Source organism: Lissotriton vulgaris, chromosome 11 (genome assembly GCF_964263255.1).
Source record: "Lissotriton vulgaris chromosome 11, aLisVul1.2, whole genome shotgun sequence".
NCBI lineage: Eukaryota > Metazoa > Chordata > Amphibia > Caudata > Salamandridae > Lissotriton > Lissotriton vulgaris.
In genome coordinates, this window is record NC_141699.1 from 113,580,302 (window position 1) to 113,601,620 (window position 21,319).

The window sequence follows — 21,319 nt, forward strand, 5'->3', positions numbered from 1 at the left end:
AAGTTCCTTGCTGTTATGGGCGTTGTTGTCAAGTCGATCCTTGAATGCTGTTTTCTTGGCTTTTCGGATCAGTTGGTGGTGAGTACGGGTGGCGGTTTTGAAGGCGTCCTTGGTGCTGGTGGATGGGTCTTTTTTCCAGGCCTTTTCCAGGGAGCGGCACAGTTTCTTGGACTTCTTGAGATCATCGTTGAACCATGAGGCCTTCTTGTTGCCAAGTTTGTGTTGACGTTTTTTCAGTGGTGCTAGGGTGTCGGCGGTGTTGGATAGCCAAAGGGTGAGGTTGGAGGCAGCTTCGTTGGCGTTGGAAGAGAAGGCTGGGGAGGTTCGAAGGAGTGATGTGGAGATCTGATCCGTGGTGATTTTGTTCCAGTTTCTTTGTAGAGTTGGTTGGAGGTGGATGATGGGTGTCGGCTTGTTGTAGGTGAAGTGAACGCAGCTGTGGTCAGTCCAGAGGAGGTCTGTAGTGTGGCTGAAGGAGACCTGGTTGCTGGAGGTGAAGATGGGGTCGAGTGTGTGACCTGCGATGTGGGTGGGGGAAGTGACCAGTTGTTTAAGTAGAGGTTTGCGAGGTTGTCTAAGAGGGTGGCGGAGTTGCGGTCGTTGATTTTTTCAAGGTGGAAGTTGAGGTCTCCCAGAAGGATGTAGTCTTTGGAGGGGAGCGCGTGTGGAGTGATGAAGTCTGTGATGTCTTCACTGAATTTTGCGCGTGGTCCTGGTGGTCTGTAGAGGAGGGTGCCTCTGAGTGTGGTCTTGGGGTCGATGTGGATCTGGAAGTGAAGGTGTTCGGAGTTAGCGAGGTTGGCGTCGGAGCTGGTAGAGATGCGGATGGATTTCTTATGGACGATAGCGATTCCTCCTCCTGTGTGGTCGGTGCGGTCCTTGCGTGTGATCTTATAGTCATCTGGGATAGCGATGGCGATGTCAGGGGCGGAGGATGCGTTCATCCATGTTTCCGTTAGAAAGGCAACGTCAGGAGAGATGGTGTCTAGTAGGTTCCAGAGGTCAATGGCGTGCCTGTGGACCGAGCGGGTGTTGAGAAGGATGCATTGTAGGTGGTCGGGAATCTGTGGTGTGGTCGTAGTGGAGATGTTGTCGTTGCCGTTGAATTTGCAGGAGCAGCAGGAGAACGGTCCATGAGTGCGTCCAGGAGCGGCTTGGACGCAGTTGGGGTTGCGACCGGGGTTAAGGGCTAGGAGGGTGGCGGCATCGTAGGTAGTGCGGGGGGGCTGGGGAACGCGAGGGGCAGGGGGTCTGGCGCTGGGCGCGGTCCAGGCGCGGACGGGCGTAGACGGGCTTACCTTTGGCGCACCTTCGGCGCGGATTGGGCGCGGTCGCTGCGCGTGGACGCTGCGCGCGGGAGGAGCTGTCATATATGGATGGTGGAGGGGGAGGGGCGAGGGCGTCTCAGCTGGGAGGCGGGCGGGCACACGAGGACGACAACAAACAGGGAAAATGGAGGAGAAGGAGTATATGGACTCCGAGGTTGAGGAAGGAGAGTTGCAAGATCAGGGGGATTGTTTTGAGGACCTCCAAAGCGCAAGTGGCCTGGAACTTCCTGCTGAGTGGGGTTTGCCATCAGTTTCAGATACTCCATCTAAGGACATAACACCCTATCACTTTATTATTAGGAAGGCTGCAGATATGCTCGGCTTGACTTTGCCCACAGTTGAATACAAGCCCAACATCCTTACGGAAGTTTTGCATTCGCCTTCTTCAATTGTAGAGCCTACACTTCCTTTTACTGATGCATTGACTGAGCCAATAAAGGAGGTTTGGAAGAGACCTTTGACTGCTCCTGCGGTTTCCAGGTCAGTGGCAAGGCGTTACAGGGTGGCTCCTGATGACCCTGAATTTCTTTCCTCGCATCCTGCTCCGGAGAGTCTGGTAGTGCAGGCCGCCTGTTCCAGCAGGGCTGCGGGCTCTTTCCCTCAGGTGCCGGCAGACAAGGACTCTAAAAAATTGGACCAGTCTGCTAAAAAGATTTTCTCCTCGGGTAGCATGGCCTTGAAATCCACCAATGCTACTTGCCTATTAGGGAGATATGTTCATGCGTTGATGGACTCTGTGAAACAACTTTCATCTAAGCTTCCAGAGGACGATAGGAAGAACTTTAACGAAGTGGTCTCTGATACTCAGGCTGCAGCTCGTATGGTTATACAGAGTGGTATGGACACGGTGGACTCTGTTGCCAGGATTATGGGCTCTACTGTTGCAACAAGAAGGGCCGCATGGCTTAAGTCCTCCGATTTTTCTTCTGATGTTCAGTCTACCTTGTTGGACTTGCCATTTGATGGGACAGGCCTCTTTGGTAAGAAGGCTGACGTAGCTCTGGAGAGATTCAAGGACAGCCGGGCTACGGCGAGGTCTTTGGGCCTTCAGACAAGGGGCTCTGCGACTAGGAAGTTCAGGGGATTTGGCAGATCCACTTTTCGTTCCTACAACCAAGGTCAGCAGCAGCAGCGACAGAATCCTCTGTATAAAACCTACAGAGGAAAGCAAAGGGGCCGTGGTCGTGGACGCCAGGCCTCCTCCTCCTCCTCTTCCTCTAATAATCAACCCCCTCCATCTGCAGCTAAGCAGCCCTAGATCCGCCATTCTGGATCATGTGGCTCCGGTGGGGGGTCGGCTTACTCATTTTCTACGGGATTGGGAATCGGTTACATCAGATCTTTGGGTTCTCAATCTCGTAGAAAATGGGTATGCTCTTCCTTTCCAGGAGTTCCATCCCAATTACCCTCCTTGCCAGGGTTTTTGTTCAGAGGACCACCTTATTCGCCTGCAGGAAGAAGTCCTGGCTTTGTTAAAAAAAGGTGCGATAGAGGTGGTCCCAGAGCAGGAGAGGGGTCAGGGTTGCTACTCCCGGTATTTCCTGATCCCCAAGAAGGATGGCAGGTTACGTCCAATCCTGGACCTCAGGATTTTGAATCTCTATCTCAAGCAGGAGAAATTCAAAATGCTCACTCTTGCGCAGGTTCTTCAAGCGCTGTTGGAAGAAGACTGGATGGTGTCGATTTGCAGGATGCGTATTTCCACATCCCGATCCTGAAGTCGCACAGGAAGTATCTCCGTTTTACGGTGGGTTCTCAACACTACCAGTTTGTGGTCCTTCCGTTTGGACTTACTACTGCGCCTCGAGTTTTCACCAAGGTGATGGCAATGGTGGCAGCACATCTCAGGAGGTCGGGGATACCTGTATTCCCGTATCTGGACGACTGGCTGATCAAAGCGGAGTCGCCCGAGAAGGTGCTTCATCACCTGCAAGAGACATCGCAGCTGTTGTTCAGGTTGGGTTTTTCGATAAACGTGCCCAAATCTCACCTTGTGCCCTCCCAGCGCAACCTGTTCATAGGTGCGGTATTGGACACTACTGTATGTCGTGCATTCCCTCCTCCACAAAGGATTCGCGACATTCAGGAAATGATTCCTTTATTTCACAATGGAGCGGTTGTTCCGGTCCTGAAGGTCCTTCGCCTGCTCGGTCTGATGGCTTCTTGCATTCTCCTGGTCAACCATGCACGCTGGCACATGAGGGCACTCCAGTGGTGCCTCCGCAGGCAGTGGTATCAGCACAACGGAGATCTCGGGGAGTCAGTGAAGATCTTCAGAGAAACTGCGGCGGATCTGTCTTGGTGGGGCGTGGAAGGCAATCTGTCACAAGGAAAGCCTTTTCAGCTTCCACCATCGGTGGCCACGGTGATAACGGATGCATCCACTCTAGGGTGGGGTGATCATCTGGGGGATCTGGAGGTCAAGGGTCTTTGGTCTCCGGAGGAAAGGTTGCTTCACATCAACATTCTAGAATTGCGGGCCATACGTCTGGCGCTCAAGGCCTTCCTCCCTTCCCTTCGCGGTCGGTCGGTCCAAGTCCTGACGGACAACACGACCGCGATGTGGTACATCAACAAGCAGGGAGGAGTAGGGAGGAGTAGGGTCGTGGTGTCTTTGCAAAGAGGCTCTGCGTCTCTGGTCCTGGGTTCAGGACCACCAGATTTGTCTGATGGCAAATCATCTGGCCGGAGTCCTGAACGTACATGCGGACGTTCTCAGTCGGCAGTTCTCTGCCGACCACGAGTGGAGGCTTCACCCGGAGGTTGTTCACGACACCTTTCAGATGTGGGGAACTCCTCGGGTGGATCTGTGTTCGAGGCATGTGGGCTGCTGAATTCATATCTGTGCATAGTCCGCCACCTAGTGTTGGGTCCGGATGATTGCACATTGTTGTCCTGGAAGAGTCTTCGAAGTATCACGAGATAGGTGGCTCCTCCCCTGGACTACAGTGCGCATGGGCATCGCCTCCATCCCCAGATTGTTTTTTTCCGCCATCGGGTTCGGATGTGTTTCGGTACCCTCTCTCGGGACCGATAGTTTGTTCTACTTTTCTCGAGACCAAAAGGTCTTTAGGCTGGGCGTCGGTATTGTTGCGTTTCGGTTTTCCTTACTGACTCTCAGCTCTGATCTCCTACTGCCCCTCCACGTGCTTCGACGCGGACGGGCCTACACTACACTCTTGCTATGGAGCGGACGCCATTCAAAAAGTGTCCGCTGTGTCACTCAAAGTATTCTCACCTTGACGTGCACCCCGTGTGCAATACATGCTTGTCACCGGATCATCGTGAGGACACTTGCATGGCGTGTTCCAAATTTAGGAGCAAGAAAACTTTGAAGATTCGCCGGGCTAATCGGCTCCAGGCTCAATTGTCGGCTTCGGCACCCCCACCTGATGATATCTTCCAGGAATCGGTTGAGGGAGAAGACGACGTACAAGAATCGGACTCCGGCCCCGCGTCCGAAGAAGAGACCGGCGACGCGGGTGATGAGGCCTATGACTAAGTCTCCGACGAGGTAGGGGACGACGACCGGGCTTGTCCCGCAATGGGTGATAGCTCGGACGAAGAGCATCCCCAACAAGACTCCGGGGTTACTCCCCGTTATACGGCCCAGGTCGAGGGATCGCCTTCGGGCCTTACCCAAGATCTAACGACCAGTCCTACGTCCCCGCCTCCGGGCCCGGTCATGGACATTTCTCACAAGAAACTGAAAGTGAAGCCAACTGGTCTCGCACCCTCGGATGCGAAAACGAAACCAAAAGTGGCGCTGGTGAAAGGTTCTGGAGGCGTCAACTTCCACGAAACCCAAAATGGCCGACTTGAAGAGCCACGCCAAAATGGCTGACCAGAGGAGCCGCGCAAAGGTGGCCGACCCAAAGCCATCTGGGTCGGCGCCGAAGGTGAAGGCATCCGACGCGGCTGCGTCGGCACCGAAAGGGGTCGCGGACCCGAAGACGGCTTCTAAAAAGCGTCACGCCGACAGTGCGCCAGGCCATGGGGCGTCGGCGCCGAAGAAGAGGCTTACCGTCGAACACGCTCTCGAAGACGAAGAATCGCTCGAGTCGTTTAAGCCCTCGGCGTCCCTTACCAAGAAGGTGGGAGAATCCTTACAGCGGATCCAGCAGTCTGTGGTTCCCAGCCAGGACCCTGCGGGGCCTAGGCCCTCGACGAAGCCTGCCAAGGGGCAAACGCCCATTCGTTTTACCCTTCCTCCCAAGTCGGCGCCGAAAGCCTTCGCGCCTAAGCAGAGCGGACACTCTCAGGACATCTTGTCGCCGAAGGCTGCCTTGGTGGTGTCAAAGCTTCGGCTCCAGCCGCTCGCGGCGGAAGAACGTCGTGCGGTGCACATCGACGCCAACACGGGAAAATTGTCGCTCCTCAAGAGGAAGATTACATCGGAGCCGACCTTGGAACCTTTTAAGATTCCACTCAAGAGCAAAAAGTACTCTGCGGACTCTTCGGCTCTGATGGAACCACTGTCTCCACAAGCCCTGGAACACTCGCCGGCCCATTCCCCCGTGCCTGACGTCGACGAGGAAGAGGCCGAGTACACCTATCCTGCGTACTCGGATCCGGACGAGGAGCAGGTGCCCTGGACAGCAGGCGACGACGCAAACGACCCGCAGTCGGGGCAGGACACTCAACTTTTTGCCGCAAAGACGTCCCCGACGGAGGACTCGGCGGCATTCAATGCACTGATAGAGAGAGCTGCGGCGAACCATGACGTCGAGCTCCACTCGGATCCAGTGGATGCGGACTTTTTGGTCGACACCTTCTCAGTCGCCGAGAAGCAAGTCAAGACGCTTCCAATGCTTAAAGGAGTGCTGAAGCATGCACAGGAGGTGTTCAAGGAGCCCACCCGGGCGCGGGTGGTCAATCCTCGCATCGACAGGAAGTATAAAGCGGCGCCCACGGATCCCACTTATATTAAGGGACACTTGCCATTGGACTCCCTGGTGGTTTCCAACGCTCGAAAGAGGGCAAATTCGCAAACGACTGGTGACGCTCCTCCCCCTGACAAAGAGTCCAAAATCTTTGAGGCATCAGGCAAACGCATTGCTGCACAGGCAGCAAACATCTGGAGGATCTCTAACACTCAAGCCCTGCTCGCACGTTATGATAGGGCCCATTATGACACATTAGAGGCCATCCTTCAACACTTGCCTGACCAGTATAAGGAGGCGGGGGAGATGCTCATTCAGGAGGGTAAACTCATTACAAATGCGTCCATCAAGTGTGCCCTAGATGTAGCTGACACTGCCTCAAGGGCCATCAATACAAGTGTTTTACTTAGACGTCATGCCTGGCTTCGTATTTCAGGGTTCAAACCCGACATACAGACCACAATATTGGGGCAGACAGTGAATCCTGACCATCTGTTCGGCCCAGAGGTGGATGCCTCCCTAGAAAAAATGAAAAAAGATACTGAAACTGCCAAATCTATGGGAGCTTTACAAAGCCAGCAGTTTCGGGGTGGTTCTTTTCGACGCTCCAACTCAAGAGGCACCTCAAGGGGCCAGGCATCCCAATCCTCGCAATACTATAAGGGTGGCTCCCAGTCCTCGTATAACAACAAGGGCAGGGGTGGCTACAGAGGCAACAATATCAAAGGCAGGGGACGTGGAAACAATGCATCCAGGTCCACCACCACCAACAAGCAGTGACGTCTTGTCACTTCCCCCCGATCACACGACACCTGTCGGGGGGAGACTCCAACAGTTCCTGCCGGCGTGGAGATCCATCACCACGGACAGGTGGGTGAGGTCTCTTATCCAGTACGGGTACTGTCTAGAACTTACATCTATTCCACCAGACATACCGCCAAGAAGCCGTGCTATGTCCGACGAGCACTTGACCTTGTTGCAGCAAGAAGTTCTGGTCATGCTGCAAAAAGGGGCTATAGAGCTCGTTCCATTGCAAGAACGGGGAACGGGGGTTTACTCCCTGTATTTCCTAATCCCCAAGAAGGACGGATCACTCAGGCCGATCCTGGACCTCAGGCCGCTGAACTGGTACATCAACTCGGAGCACTTCCATATGCTCACATTGCAGCAGGTGCTTCCCCTGCTTCAACAGGGGGACTTCCTAGCGACGCTGGATCTGAAGGATGCCTATTTTCATATTCCCCTGCATCCTTCCCACAGAAGGTTTCTCAGATTCAAGATTTTAGACCAGCACTACCAGTTCAGAGTCCTGCCGTTCGGGGTCACCACGGCACCAAGAGTTTTTACAAAATGCCTAGCGACGGTGGCGGCGCATCTCCGTCGCCAGCACGTCCATGTCTTTCCATACCTGGACGATTGGCTTATTCAGGCAAAGACGGAACAGCAGTGCGTAGACCACGTGTCACGCACCATTCACCTCCTGCACAATCTGGGATTCTCTCTGAACTACCCAAAGTCCCATCTCCAGCCCGCCCACGTGCGACAGTATCTGGGCGCGACTATCAACACTCTGGCAGCCGCTGCGCAGCCAAATTCAGTGAGAATCGCCAGTATCCAGGCGCTGATCCAACGATTCAGACCCCAACACTCGCTTCCAGCGAGGGTGTTCATGCAGTTGATAGGCATGATGGCCTCCTGCATCTCCATTGTCCCGCACGCGAGCGAACATATGCGTCCGCTTCAGGAGTGCCTTGCACGTCAGTGGACTCAGGCTCATGGGCGACTGACAGACCTAGTGTTGGTGAGCGGTCGGGCATACAACTCTCTGCATTGGTGGAATCCACAAAACCTTTGCAAGGGCCGACCATTCCAGGAGCCTGTCCCACAGATCATCCTGACGACGGACGCCTCTCTCCAGGGATGGGGAGCGCATGTACTCCACTACACTGTGCAGGGACTGTGGACACTTCAGCAAAGGAAGATGCACATCAATGTGTTGGAACTGATGGCAATCTTCATGGCCCTAAAGGCGTTCAAAGTACATCTGTGCAACAAGGTCGTGTTGATCCGGACGGACAACATGACGGCCATGTACTACATCCAGAAGCAGGGAGGTACACACTCTCCACAGCTGTCTCACCTGGCTCAGAGCATGTGGAAGTGGGCCATTCAGAGGAACATCTTCCTCATGGCAGAGCATCTCCCGGGCAAGGACAATCAAATGGCAGATCTGCTCAGCAGGCACAGCCATCAGATGCACGAGTGGGAGATACATCCATCAGTACTCCAACCGTACTTCCAAAGGTGGGGTCATCCAGAGATAGACCTGTTCGCCACAAAGGAGAACGCAAAATGCCAAAGCTTCGCCGCCAGGTTCCCACACCCCCAATCACAGGGCAATGCGATGTGGATGAACTGGTCAGGCAGATTTGCGTACGCTTTTCCACCAGCGCCTCTGATACCGCTGGTGGCACGCAAGCTCAGGCAACACTCGATGACGCTCATCCTGGTTGCTCCAACGTGGGCTCGCCAACCATGGTACACCACGTTTCTGGAACTCTCCGTGGTACCGCATCAGAGGCTTCATCTCACTCCCAGCCTTCTGACGCAGAGCCATGGCGACATTCAGCACCCAGATCCGCAACAGCTCAACCTGGCGATCTGGCTCCTGAAGTCCTAGAGTTTGGCTACCTCAATCTTCCCCCCGATTGTATGGACATCATTCGGGAGGCAAGGAAGCCCACTACGAGAGCTTGTTATGCGGCTAAATGGAAGAGGTTTGTCATCTACTGTGCGAACCACAGCATTGACCCGCTAGATGCTTCCGTTCAGAACATCATATGTTACCTCCTTCACCTGTATCGATGTAATCTAGCGTACTCTTCCATCCGCATTCACCTGTCTGCCATGGCAGCATACCTCCAAAATAGGCAGCACCTGTCACTCTTTAAGGTCCCTGCTATCAAGGCCTTTCTGGAAGGGCTCAAAAGGGTCATTCCACCAAGGACCCCACCAGCTCCAGAATGGAACCTCAATGTGGTTCTTACAAGGCTGATGGGTCCTCCCTTTGAGCCACTGCACTCTTGTGAGCTCCAGTTCTTGACTTGGAAGGTTGCGTTCCTAGTAGCAATTACATCGCTGCGGAGGGTGAGCGAGCTGCAGGCGCTCACTATCCAAGAACCTTTCTTCCAAATACATGCTAACAGGGTGGTGCTCCGCACTAACCCTAAATTCTTACCCAAAGTAGTCTCACAGTTCCACATGAACCAGACAATTGAATTGCCAGTGTTTTTCCAAAACCCAGAGACGCTGGCGGAGCGCATGCTCCACACTCTTGATGTAAAAAGGGCCTTGATGTATTATGTGGACAGGACGAAGGATTTCCGCAAAACCAAACAACTCTTTGTTGCTTTTGCCACACAACACAAGGGAAATGCAATATCCAAAGCGGGGATTGCGAGATGGATAGTCAAGTGCATTCAGATCTGTTATGCTAAAGCTAAGCGCACTCTTACTATCCCACCAAGGGCCCACTCCACTAGGAAGTTGGGGGCCTCTATGGCCTTCCTAGGTAACATTCCCTTGGAAGACATCTGTAGAGCAGCCACATGGTCTACCACACATACCTTCACTAAGCACTACTGTGTAGACGTGCATTCCAGACAGCAGGCAGCTGCTGGTCAGGCTGTTCTAAAAACGCTTTTTCAAACTGCTGCAGCTGGCACGGGCGGCCGCCGTTAATGGAGGGACTGCTATGTATTCTATGCACAGATATGAATTCAGCAGCCCACATGCCTCGAACTGCAAATGCTACTTACCAGTATGCATCTGTTCTTGGCATGTAGGGCTGCTGATATTCATATCGCCCACCCTCCTCCCCGGCGCCTGTAGCAGCTGCAGTATTCATTCATATACACATATGCTCATAGCATGGTCATCACTCACTTTCTTCACTCCATCTCTGCCAATGGCTAAAAACAATCTGGGGATGGAGGCGATGCCCATGCGCACTGTAGTCCAGGGGAGGAGCCACCTATCTCGTGATACTTCGAAGACTCTTCCAGGACAACAATGTGCAATCATCCGGACCCAACACTAGGTGGCGGACTATGCACAGATATGAATATCAGCAGCCCTACATGCCAAGAACAGATGCATACTGGTAAGTAGCATTTGCATTGCCACTTGCGAGAATGCTCACTGCCCGTCATTCTGCAGTCTCCAGTATCCGATGCAAGGAGCATTGGGGGACGCGTTTCAGTTGAGCTGGGGAGGTCAGCTCCTTTATGCGTTTCCTCCCATACCCTTGATTCCTTGGGTTCTGAGGAAGATTCGCCAAGACCGGGCCCAAGTCATATTGGTCGCCCCGGATTGGCCAAGAAGGCTGTGGTACACGGATCTTCTCCACCTCTCCTCTCACCCGCCGCTCCGTCTCCCTCTCAGGGCAGACCTCCTCTCTCAGATGGAGGGGCAGGTTCTACACCCCCACCTCCAGACATTACACCTTCATGCCTGGAGATTGAACGGGGCAATCTGAATTCCTTCTCTCTCCCTCACGATGTGGTTGACCTGTTAAAGGCTCATTTGTCTGTCATTTTGTTTGCTCTTTCTCTGGCACAGCAAGGGTTTGCTGTTGCCACTGTCAAAGGATATCTTTCGGCCTTATCGGCATTTCTCTGTTTGCCAGATCAGCCCTCTCTTTTTAAATCTCCTGTAGTATTAAGATTTTTGAAGGGACTTACTAATAAGTTCCCTCCTTCTCCCTTTATTGTTCCTCATTGGGACTTGAATCTTGTGTTAACTTATCTGATGGGTTCTCCGTTTGAACCCTTACACAAGTGTCCAATGAGGCTTCTTTCTTTTAAGACGGTCTTCTTGGTTGCAATTACCTCGGCAAGGAGGGTAAGTGAGCTTCAGGCTCTTAGTTCCAAGCCCCCGTTCTTGTCCATCCATGCTGAAAGAATGGTTCTCAGGACCAGGGCTGCTTTCCTGCCTAAGGTGGTAACGCCCTTCCACCTAGGACAATCCATTACCCTTCCTACCTTTTATCCTCCCCCACACCCTTCCAAGGAGGAGGAGAGGCTTCATCGCCTGGACCCGAAGAGAGCTGTTAGTTTCTATCTTGATAGGACTAAAGACTATCGTATTGACGATCAGCTCTTCGTGGGTTTTACTGGCTGCAAGAAGGGCAGAGCGGTGCACAAGCGCACACTTTCCAGATGGATTATTCTCTGCATCAAGATTTGCTACTCTCTGGCGGGTAAGGACCCTCCTGGGGGTATTAGAGCTCATTCAACTAGAGCAAAGTCTGCTACTTCTGCATTGTCTAGAGATGTTCCTGTTGAGGATATTTGCAGGGCCGCGACATGGGCTTCCCTCCACACTTTTGCGAAGCACTACTGCTTGGATGCTGAGGTGAGGAGGGACGGCCACTTCGCACGCTCTGTTCTCCAGGATTTCCTGGTATAGCAGAGTGGTCACCCTCCTCCGGGAGTGGGGACTGCTGTGGGACTCTATTCAGAAGGTGAGGAATCCACACAGCAGATGTATCTATCAGAAGAACAAGTTACTTACCTTCGGTAACGCTTTTTCTGGTAGATGCAGTATCTGCCTGTGGATTCCTCACTGACCCACCCGCCTCCCCGTTGTCCACTCTGCTATACCTGGGTTTGTGTGCAAATGTATTTATGATTTTGTATATCTGATATTGTATAGTTTTGCACTTTAATTGTTTTTGGTTGCATGTACTGTGTACATTGTATAGATATATATATATGTACTTGTTGGTCCGTCCGGGTGCCTCGAAGGCACGGAAAAAAGGGCGGAACTGACGTCATCACGCCGACGTGGGCCTTATGAGGAGTCGGTGACGTCAGACGGAGTCGCGCGCGATGCCGTGCTCCTATGACGTCGTCCACGTCGGCGTGCTACGAAGAATTTTCCGAACGTTGCTGGCGCAAGGGGGATATTCACAAGGTGAGGAATCCACAGGCAGATACTGTATCTACCAGAAAAAGCGTTACCGAAGGTAAGTAACTTGTTCGCCAGACACTACTGCCGGGACAGTCTGGTCCACAGGGACAAGCATTTTGACTGTACGTACCTGCAGGACTCCTTAGTATAGCCAATTTGTCCCCAGCCCTCTACCAGGATGGTATGGTTTGGATATCTTTTCAAAGATAAGGAATCTGCACCTAGATGTCTATCAGATTAACAACTTACCTTCGGTAACTCATTATCTGATGGATACAATATCTAGCTGCCGATTCCTTATAGACCCATCCATGCCTCCCCGCTCTGCGGACACATTTCTAGGACCAGGGTTATTCCCTTTCAGGGCCCTAGTTTGGACACCCACTAGTCAGTTCACTTCCTGGCCCTGTGCTTGTGTCGTGGAAAGCAACTGACGTCTGCGCACCTGGGTGGTGCCTATATAGGTGAGGGTAACGTAACTTCCAGCGCTGACGACGCTGCACAGAACTGAACGTAGCCACCCGGTGGCAGGCAGGGGTACTTCTCACGCAAAAGTTTTTGGATCCAGTCGACACCTAGGAAATTCAACAGTAAGGAATCTGTAGCTAGATATCGTCTCTATCAGATAGTGCATTACCTGAGGTAAGTAACTTGTTCAGGTACAAAATTAATATGAAGGAAACTGCAGTCAATGGAGTACCTTTTTTAACACTTTCAAGGTTATTTTGAACTGACTGGTGAAGAGGTGCCTGAGCTGCTCTAAAAGTAATTGCAGAGGTTCCACAAGAAAATGACTGACTGACCCATTGGCCCTCAGAAATCAGAGGCATTGGAGATTAAAATAGGACAGACTTTGTATGTTTATAATCGCGTAGATACAGAAGACGAAGTATGGGCTGACCTGTCTCCCACAGAATCTAGATGAAAGCATAAAACATACATGGGGTCAGTTTGGGTGTTTCTGGTGTCTTGCCTACAGGATAAATTGGGGCAAGAAGTTAGAGATAGACTGTCCTGGTATGTAGTGGAGCTAGATGGTGGTTTCAATGCTTTGGGATGATCATCCAATCTTGGACACGTAATTTCTCCCTAACCTGTGTTCACTTTCCAAAGGTGCCAACTGTTGAGGGTGACCAGTGCCAGGGAAGTATGCTGTTCAGCTGACCAGTGATAGCTAAAGATAGAGTACAACTTGTTGTTCAATATTTCAGACTTGGTTGGGTGTCTGATGGCAAGAATGGTACCTCATTGCCTCACTGGTTTGCTCAAATGGTGGTCAGTAGAAATAGACTGGGATACCAAGATGTAATACTCCCTTTACCAAATAGCCCAGTTCAACCAAAAAGGGAATAACACTATTACATGGTACAGGAGGTAATGTAAATATGGCATAAGGAAGCAAGACCCAGATCTTATTCCTCTCGTTGTATAGCGAGTCTAAGCCACCAACCTTTCCCTTTGCAGAAATGATGCTCTTAGTGCAGAAGCAATATGGGTTAATACCTGTTCCTTCTTCCATCAAGCATTTTACAGCAGCAGCAGAATGCATGGAGCCTCTTCCTGTGGAACAGCAACTTCTTAGTTGTTTCCTCCTTCCAAAATCAACTGTCCCAATATCAAAAAAATATACAAAATGTCTAAACGTTATATACTATGCACCATAAGCCACCCTGGAGAACGAGAAGATGCACCTTGCTTATCCCGTATTCCCCTGTGACCTTGTGTGCCACTGTATCTGTCTGGATACAGAAGCCTGACTTAGAAACTATTTAGAGTGGATTCTTCACTTCCAGGTTTAAGTAACGGGCTTCGCAAAGACTAGTCCATTGCCAATTTGGCAATATACACTGAGATACTTTCAGGTGGAGTAATTTACTGCAATAGAAGGTATCCACCTGAGAACGTGTGACTGAAGTCAACTAATTTGGTAATATAAATCTGTGATCTTTACATTTATTTAAAAGATACATTTCTACCGAGTACACAACTGTTAATAAAATGTGCGAAAATGGAATAGCTCCACAAGCTCTGCAACAGACATTAGAAATGAGCAGGAAGCCCCTTCAGTAACGCCTTACTCCCAATGATCCATGATTTAATTTCTGATTAGAATCCTTGAACGGTGATCATGGTAGGTTTTTGTGTCCGTGACGCCAGGTTTGAATACTTAAATGAACATGATTCTGTCCTGTAAACTTTACGTGTGCACCCATTTGTGGACCTTAAAAGTTTATTTGATCCAATCTGCTAAGCCTTAGGTAACCAAGTATTCTTTTTCTGCAGGTCTTTAAATATGGACTTTGAAAATCAAGACAAGGAGAAAGACAGTAATGGGTCACCTGGGACTTTTAACGCCAACAACACCAACAACAGTGAGTAGTCATTTTTCTGGGCAGGGTAGCTCATGACTCCACACATTTGTATCTTCATTTATGAAGTGTAAAAGTGCTGTTCAGCCTTTTGTCCAGCTTTCTGCATCTTTAATTTTTCGTTTATGGTTGCTCACATAGTTGCTGTATATTTGCTTTTGTCTACCTCTTGTCAGCAGTAGTCTTTAATCCCACCCTACTCAAAGTTTGCAGTACCCTACAGGTGTTTTTACCTCTGAATCCCATCTTTATCAGTCTGTTTTCTTTTGTCAACATCCATGAACACCGTTCATGGATCCACTAGAATATCACGGTCTTGCTTATCTTGCTCATGTGTGACCTGTTCATCAAGAGATCGTCATTTAAATCCTAAACCTAGAGCATTTTTCAAACTATATGCAAAAATAATTTTCTAAAGAGATTTTTTTTTACAAATCAAATTTGATCTCAAAGCAATAACTTATATTTATTCTCTCCAAACTATCAAGGAGCATACCAAAGTAACTGAAGTAACTGCTGAAAAGTCCCTTATTAGGTCTCGCCCACGACAGTGTATGCGCTGTCACTTGTGGGAATTATTGTATACATTAAGGGACTTGCGGTGTTCCCCTGCCCCCCCCCCCCTTGCCCCACTTCCCCAATTGCTTAATTGCTTAACATTGGTTGGCTACATTGTCACTTATTTGCTGCCTTCTAATTGGCCAGTGCATGCTGGTTACACTACTCTTTCAGCTTGGGCATGGACCAAGTGCAGATTGCTAGCGGTCCCTCTGCTGATCGCACTGTGTTTGAGGCACTACTTTTATTTTTTTCTTCTTCACGGTCGTTCTTGTTGACCCACTTGCCAATTGTAACTGTTTCACTATCCCACACACACTACAAATATAAGCCATTTTCTTCTTTGAGATTGATTTTATTGCAACAACAGATGTTATCTGCTTTAAAACGTAGTTTCACTAGAACATGGGCACAATTGCTTTCTTCATGGGTGTCGTGCTGATACTTAGTAAGCACTGGCAAAGCCAGTAGACATTGTCTTTGAGACTGTTACCTCGCCTTGCCTTTTGTTCATGCTTTGCAGCATGGGCACTGACGACTTTGGCAATCATTTGTAGCCATGCTATAAAGCTGTGTTGCTGCTGTGCAGCATGGTTAAAATAATTTAAAAAAAAAAACAATTATGATGTATCAACGCCAATGGACTTTAAAAACAATGGGTGCATTAGCCTCAGCTGCATCATATCGCTTTTTATGGTCTAGCCTAGCGGCAGCACGCATCCACTGTTGCTGTAGTAGAGTATGGGAGAGAAGCCACGCCCACTCTCCTCCCATAATTTTTATTGGCTTGTCATTGTCTTTCATAAATGCTGGCTTCGGATTTGTTAATAGGCTTGTTAGTCTCGCCTTAGTACGGCCTTGTCCTCATTTGTATCCTCCCATAGCAACTGGCCCTTTTACTTTGGTTGTTACACGGGACCTGTTATTTAGTCTCTAAGCATTATTTACTTTGAGTTTTTCTTACTGTAGGCCGGACAAAGCGCTGCTTGAGTTGAAACCGCTTTTGTGTTTTTTTTAAGCAGCAAGTCCGCCCACGTAACATGGGTGCCTGCTTTCAATCACTTTAACCCAGCATTCTCGTGTATGTTTCAACCCCACCCCCGCCAAGTAAAATGCATTTAGAAATGATTAGTGAAAGTCATGTGAATTTTAGGTAGCACATAATCCTGTGCTAACGGGATGAAGCTGACAACAGCACATCTGTGTTACACGTCATCTGTACTGAAGCCACCTGACAGGTTGTTTTCAAAAGCCTGTTTTACTAACACCACCACCACCATCAGTACCACCACCACCAATACCACCACCTCCACCAATACCACCACCTCCACCAATACCACTACCCCCACCGCCAATACCACCACCCCCATTGCCACCACCCCATTACCACCAATACCACTAATCCAATACCACCACCACCAATACCACCACTGCCACCAATACCTCCACCATTACTGCCACCAGCACCAATGCCGCCACCACCACCAATGCCGCCACCAGCAATACCACCACCACCACTGCCAAAACAACCAACACCAATACAACCGCCAAAACAACCAACACCGCCAATACAACCACCAGTATCAATACCACCCTCAATGCCACCACTACCAAAACCACTACCAAAACCTCCACCAATAACACCACCACCACCACCAATACCACTACAACCACCACCAATACCAAAACCACAACGAATACCACCATCAATACCACTACCAACACCACTACCAACACCACCACTACCAACACCACCACTACCAACACCACCACTACCAACACCACCACCACTACCACCACCACCACCACCACTACCACCACCACCACTACTACCACCACCACCACTACCACCACCACCACCACCACCGCCAATACCACCACCGCCAATACCACCACCGCCAATACCACCACCGCCAATACCACCACCACAAATACCACCACCACAAATACCACCACCACAAATACCACCACCACAAATACTACCACCAATACCACCTCCTATACCACCACCACCAATACCAGCACCTTAGCGTCTCTCGCTAACTAGTAATGGCAGGGGCACTGTATGAGACCATGCCTCCCTCCCTCTATGTCTGCCATAAAGCAGGCATGGAGGTGAAGCCAGGGCCCTACTGCAGCTGGAGTTTTTTTATTAGGCCAAAGATAGCAAAGACATTACACAGTGCCACACTGCACACTCAAATACCAAGAAAGGGCAGGAACTAGCCCCGCCTTCCGCTCTTACTCATGAGCAGTGACAGTGTAATCGCAGAGCGAAAGGTGCTGGAGTGCTTTGTTAGTGTTTATAGCTCGGATCATATGTAACTCTCACGTCACACTTTTGGGCCCGATTACAATGCGGTTAGGAAATCTGTGTCAGTTTATCCTTCCATCTACTGGACGTTTATAGCATTGAGGCGTTTGAGACCCTTGAAATGGAGACCCTTAGCAGCTTTAGGATCACCTGTCTCCATTTGGAGCAGAGGGGTCACAACCTCTAAAGGCAGTGCAAGAGCCTCCAACAAAGGCTCTTCATCTTTTTTTCTGGCTCCCCTTATGTTTGTGAGCACAGCACTCCCAGGAATTCGGTGGTGTAAATTCTGATCCAGTTATCCAATATGTACTAGTCAGTCCACTCTTCAGGAAAGAAATAAAGAGACAACGGAGAATAATCACCCTGAGGAGGGTGACGGCAAATAAAATTACAGATCTTTGACATATCCTAGATCAGAGGTCTTAAAACTTCTCCAAATATTCCCCAAACCTCTTTCCAGCTCCACCATTTCAGATAATCACACGGTCTATACATTTACACTTCAGTAATGCCTGAATGACCAAAATAGTACATCTGGCAATCATGTAGTTGACTGCATTTTCAAAGGGGTAACATACCTTACCTACAATGAGTGAATATGTTTAAATATGACAGTGTGCAAGTCTCTGGCTAGGTTGTGGTCTCATAAATGTTGAAACACCTTTCGAACCACAGCCCGTGTAACACCAAAGGCTTTAAGGCTTTTTTCCCCAGAAAAAACAACCGGTTAGAGTCAAAGAAGGTAGCTACTTTTAAAGAGGACATGAAAAGCCTATAGGAATACATAAGCAATGCCCCTTTCACTGGACTATTACAAGAAAAGCTGATTCACAATCTGATATAAATTGCAAAATTATCTCTATATATGTATTTCTTAACATTTTAATCAGTTAGTAAGTATTGGGTCATTATCTGGACTGTAACGGTTTCCGGACCCTATGTTAAGATTGTTGGACCAAAGATGCCAGATGATGAAGAGAAGTTGCTTGGCCTGATTATACACAATTACAGTGCTTTCTCTCTACTAAAATGTAAGTGCGGTGACACCATAGCTTCTTGGTCCTTGGAAGGCTTGCCTTAAAGTAAGACAGACCTTACTTGTGTACCTTTATTCAATGGAGTTTTGAAGAGTTGACCAGGGTGTGAGCCATCCTTTGGTATATTGCAACCTGGGACACTGCAGTTGCTCAAGTGAGTTTTTCTAATACTTAAGGAGATGGATACCATTGTAAGTGTGCATTTTTGTTTTGATTTTTACTTTAATTGTTTATGCTTGGGTAGGTGATTGTGTTTGAATGGCTTATATTGTTGGCCTGTTAAAAGCTGATTTGTGTAGAGTTGTCAAGCTGAGAGCTAAACACCTACTAGGGAAATGGAGATATTGAGGTGCGTACCACTGTTCTCAGATGTTGTCGAAAGTGTAGCTGAAACACTGTGTACTTGTTAAAATAAGCAGGTGTGCTGGGGTGTTCATGCTTGCAAATGGACTGAACCATGTTTGGTGGCAAGTGGTCGCAGTGGAATGGTATCTACTAGGAACATTAAGTTGTGAAAAAAAGTGCACTGACGAAGAGCTAGTAAGGCGGGGGCTTCTTGTGATTGTATGAGCTAGAGAGCTTGTTGTGTTGAAATTGTTTATTTGATCAAGAAATAATTTAAATGTGTTTTCTTTCCTAGGTATCCAGACCATCGACTCCACGCAAGCTCTCTTTCTTCCCATAGGGGCATCAGTCTCCCTCCTAGTCATGTTTTTCTTCTTTGATTCAGTTCAAGTAGTTTTTACAATTTGCACTGCAGGTAAACTATCTTAATTTAAGTTACTGTCTTAACCAGTAAGATTTGGCACTATGTAATGTGATTTATCAGTTCTCGGAAAAAACCTGCTATTGAGTGCACACTTATGATGAGAAACCAAACTCATGGGGAAGATACTGGCTGGCAGGCCGGTAAGGAATGTGCATAGAAAATACGTGCTGTTGATATAGCTACTTTTAAAACGTATTGTATATAAGATACCCTTTTGGGTTATATTCGCGCTATGTAAAACTCTATAAATAAACGCTCTTCTATTTGGAAACAGGTGGATGAATTTGCCTGGCCAAAAATGAAAGTATTTTCTCTTCATGGACTCTAGAATCACTTGCTTTCTGCACAGAGGCACTCTTGAATTTTCCCTAACACACACACACACACACACGCACACTTAAATAAGAGTTTACCTTCTCTTGGACACACAGACCTGCACACACTGACACACACAACCCTCTGTCTCTCTCTCTCTATTGTAATTGTGTTAAAGAAATGTGTTCACTCTGATAAATAGCATTTTTTTTAAACCTGTTGAAATTGTGAATTGAAGGGGTGTTATGGGTTTGATGCAACACCTAAAAGCACTCAAATTAACCGCTTAAAGCTTAGCAGCCCAACCAGGACTCCCCAAGGCCTCCCTTGCACTGCACATGACCCCACAAATCAGATGGCATGGATGTCCTCACCGATGCCATTACTTGACCACTTAAAGTCCAGAATCCATCAGATTCAATATTTTACCTCAACCACGAAGTCCCTGTGAGCAAGGAGTCTCCTCGCAAAAGTCCTCAGTTGAGCATGAAAGGTGTCCGCACTCTGTGTGCGGTCTGCTGATGACCAGCTTGTAATAGGCACTCCTCTCCTCCCAACTGCCTTTGGGGTGCCCTGTGCTTAAGCCATGCATTCATCAGCGTAGTCCTGGCTTCCTTTGGACATGGTCCTCATCCACACCAGTGGTATGTGGGTGCCGGACCTAGCCTTTAATCCTACCCTTGCAAGTACCTTCCCTCTCCAGAGAGATCTTTTACTGTTGTATTTTTTCCCAAAGCTTCTGATGCCTTCTTTCTTGTAAAATGCCTTTTTATTATAAAGAATTGCTTACATGGTCTTTGATGGGCTGCATCTTCGTATGCACTATTCACTGTTGCATCTTATGCTAGTCTTCTTTCATGTAGAACAATGTAAGGAAGAAGTATTTGGCAGCAATTCGAGCTACTGGGGGAACACTGTTCCTTCGTGTGGTCAAGTTATGTTTTGTTGGAGTTGTGCATTTATCTATACATTGAGCAAACCTATTTAACCATATCTGGAATTCTGGGTATGTCCGTTCATCTCTTGTGAAATGCGTATAACATGTGCAGTCTCTTATTAAATATGGATTTGTTTTTTAGTACTTTACTGTGCTTATGACCTAGTATATACCTGTCTGGCATGTCTGCTGCTAGTTCACTTATGATGAACGTTTCTCCTGGTATGAGGCTATATGCTAACTCCTTGATTTCTTTTTTTTAATTACAGTTCTTGCAACAATAGCATTTGCTTTTTTGCTGCTCCCAATGTGCCAGTATTTAACACGACCCTGTTCGACTCAGAACAAGTAAGTTCCTGAACAAAATGTGTAGAGAGGAAGTGGTCTCACCTTTTGATGGGATACTTGAGCCCAGGGAACGATGTCTAAGATATAAAGTGATGAAACTCTTTGCAACGTCACTTGTATTTTGCTGTGTATATTGAATACCTGTATCGATGTGGTTTTATTGCAGGATTTCCTTTGGGTGCTGTGGTCGTTTCACTGTTGCTGAACTGCTCTCCTTCTCTCTCTCTGTTATGCTTGTGCTCATATGGGTATTAACTGGTCATTGGCTACTCATGGATGGTGAGTATGGAAATATAACCTGAAAATAAAACTGTCAATAATTGTACGTCATTCACTAAAAGGCCTAAGTATCCGATAGTTTATTAAACATTTGCAGGGAGTACCTTGTTCCTAGATGAGGCAAGACTGTAGTCCTTCATAAATCTGCAGTTTGTGCTGATGGGGCGGGTTTTCAGGAACTTGATTAGTCTTGTGGATGGTTTGAGAGG

General features: G+C 48.8%; 1 protein-coding gene across 1 annotated transcript in view; it reads left to right on the top strand.

Moving 5' to 3' along the window:
* SPPL3 (signal peptide peptidase like 3) overlaps window positions 1-21,319 on the top strand; it is a 298,157-nt gene that overhangs the window by 225,533 nt on the left and 51,305 nt on the right. Inside the window, exons 3-6 of the mRNA XM_086942845.1 lie at window positions 14,468-14,556; window positions 19,103-19,222; window positions 20,753-20,831; window positions 20,998-21,110. Of these exons, the coding sequence (XP_086798971.1) occupies window positions 14,468-14,556; window positions 19,103-19,222; window positions 20,753-20,831; window positions 20,998-21,110 (401 nt within the window). The remainder of the gene's footprint in view (window positions 1-14,467; window positions 14,557-19,102; window positions 19,223-20,752; window positions 20,832-20,997; window positions 21,111-21,319) is intronic.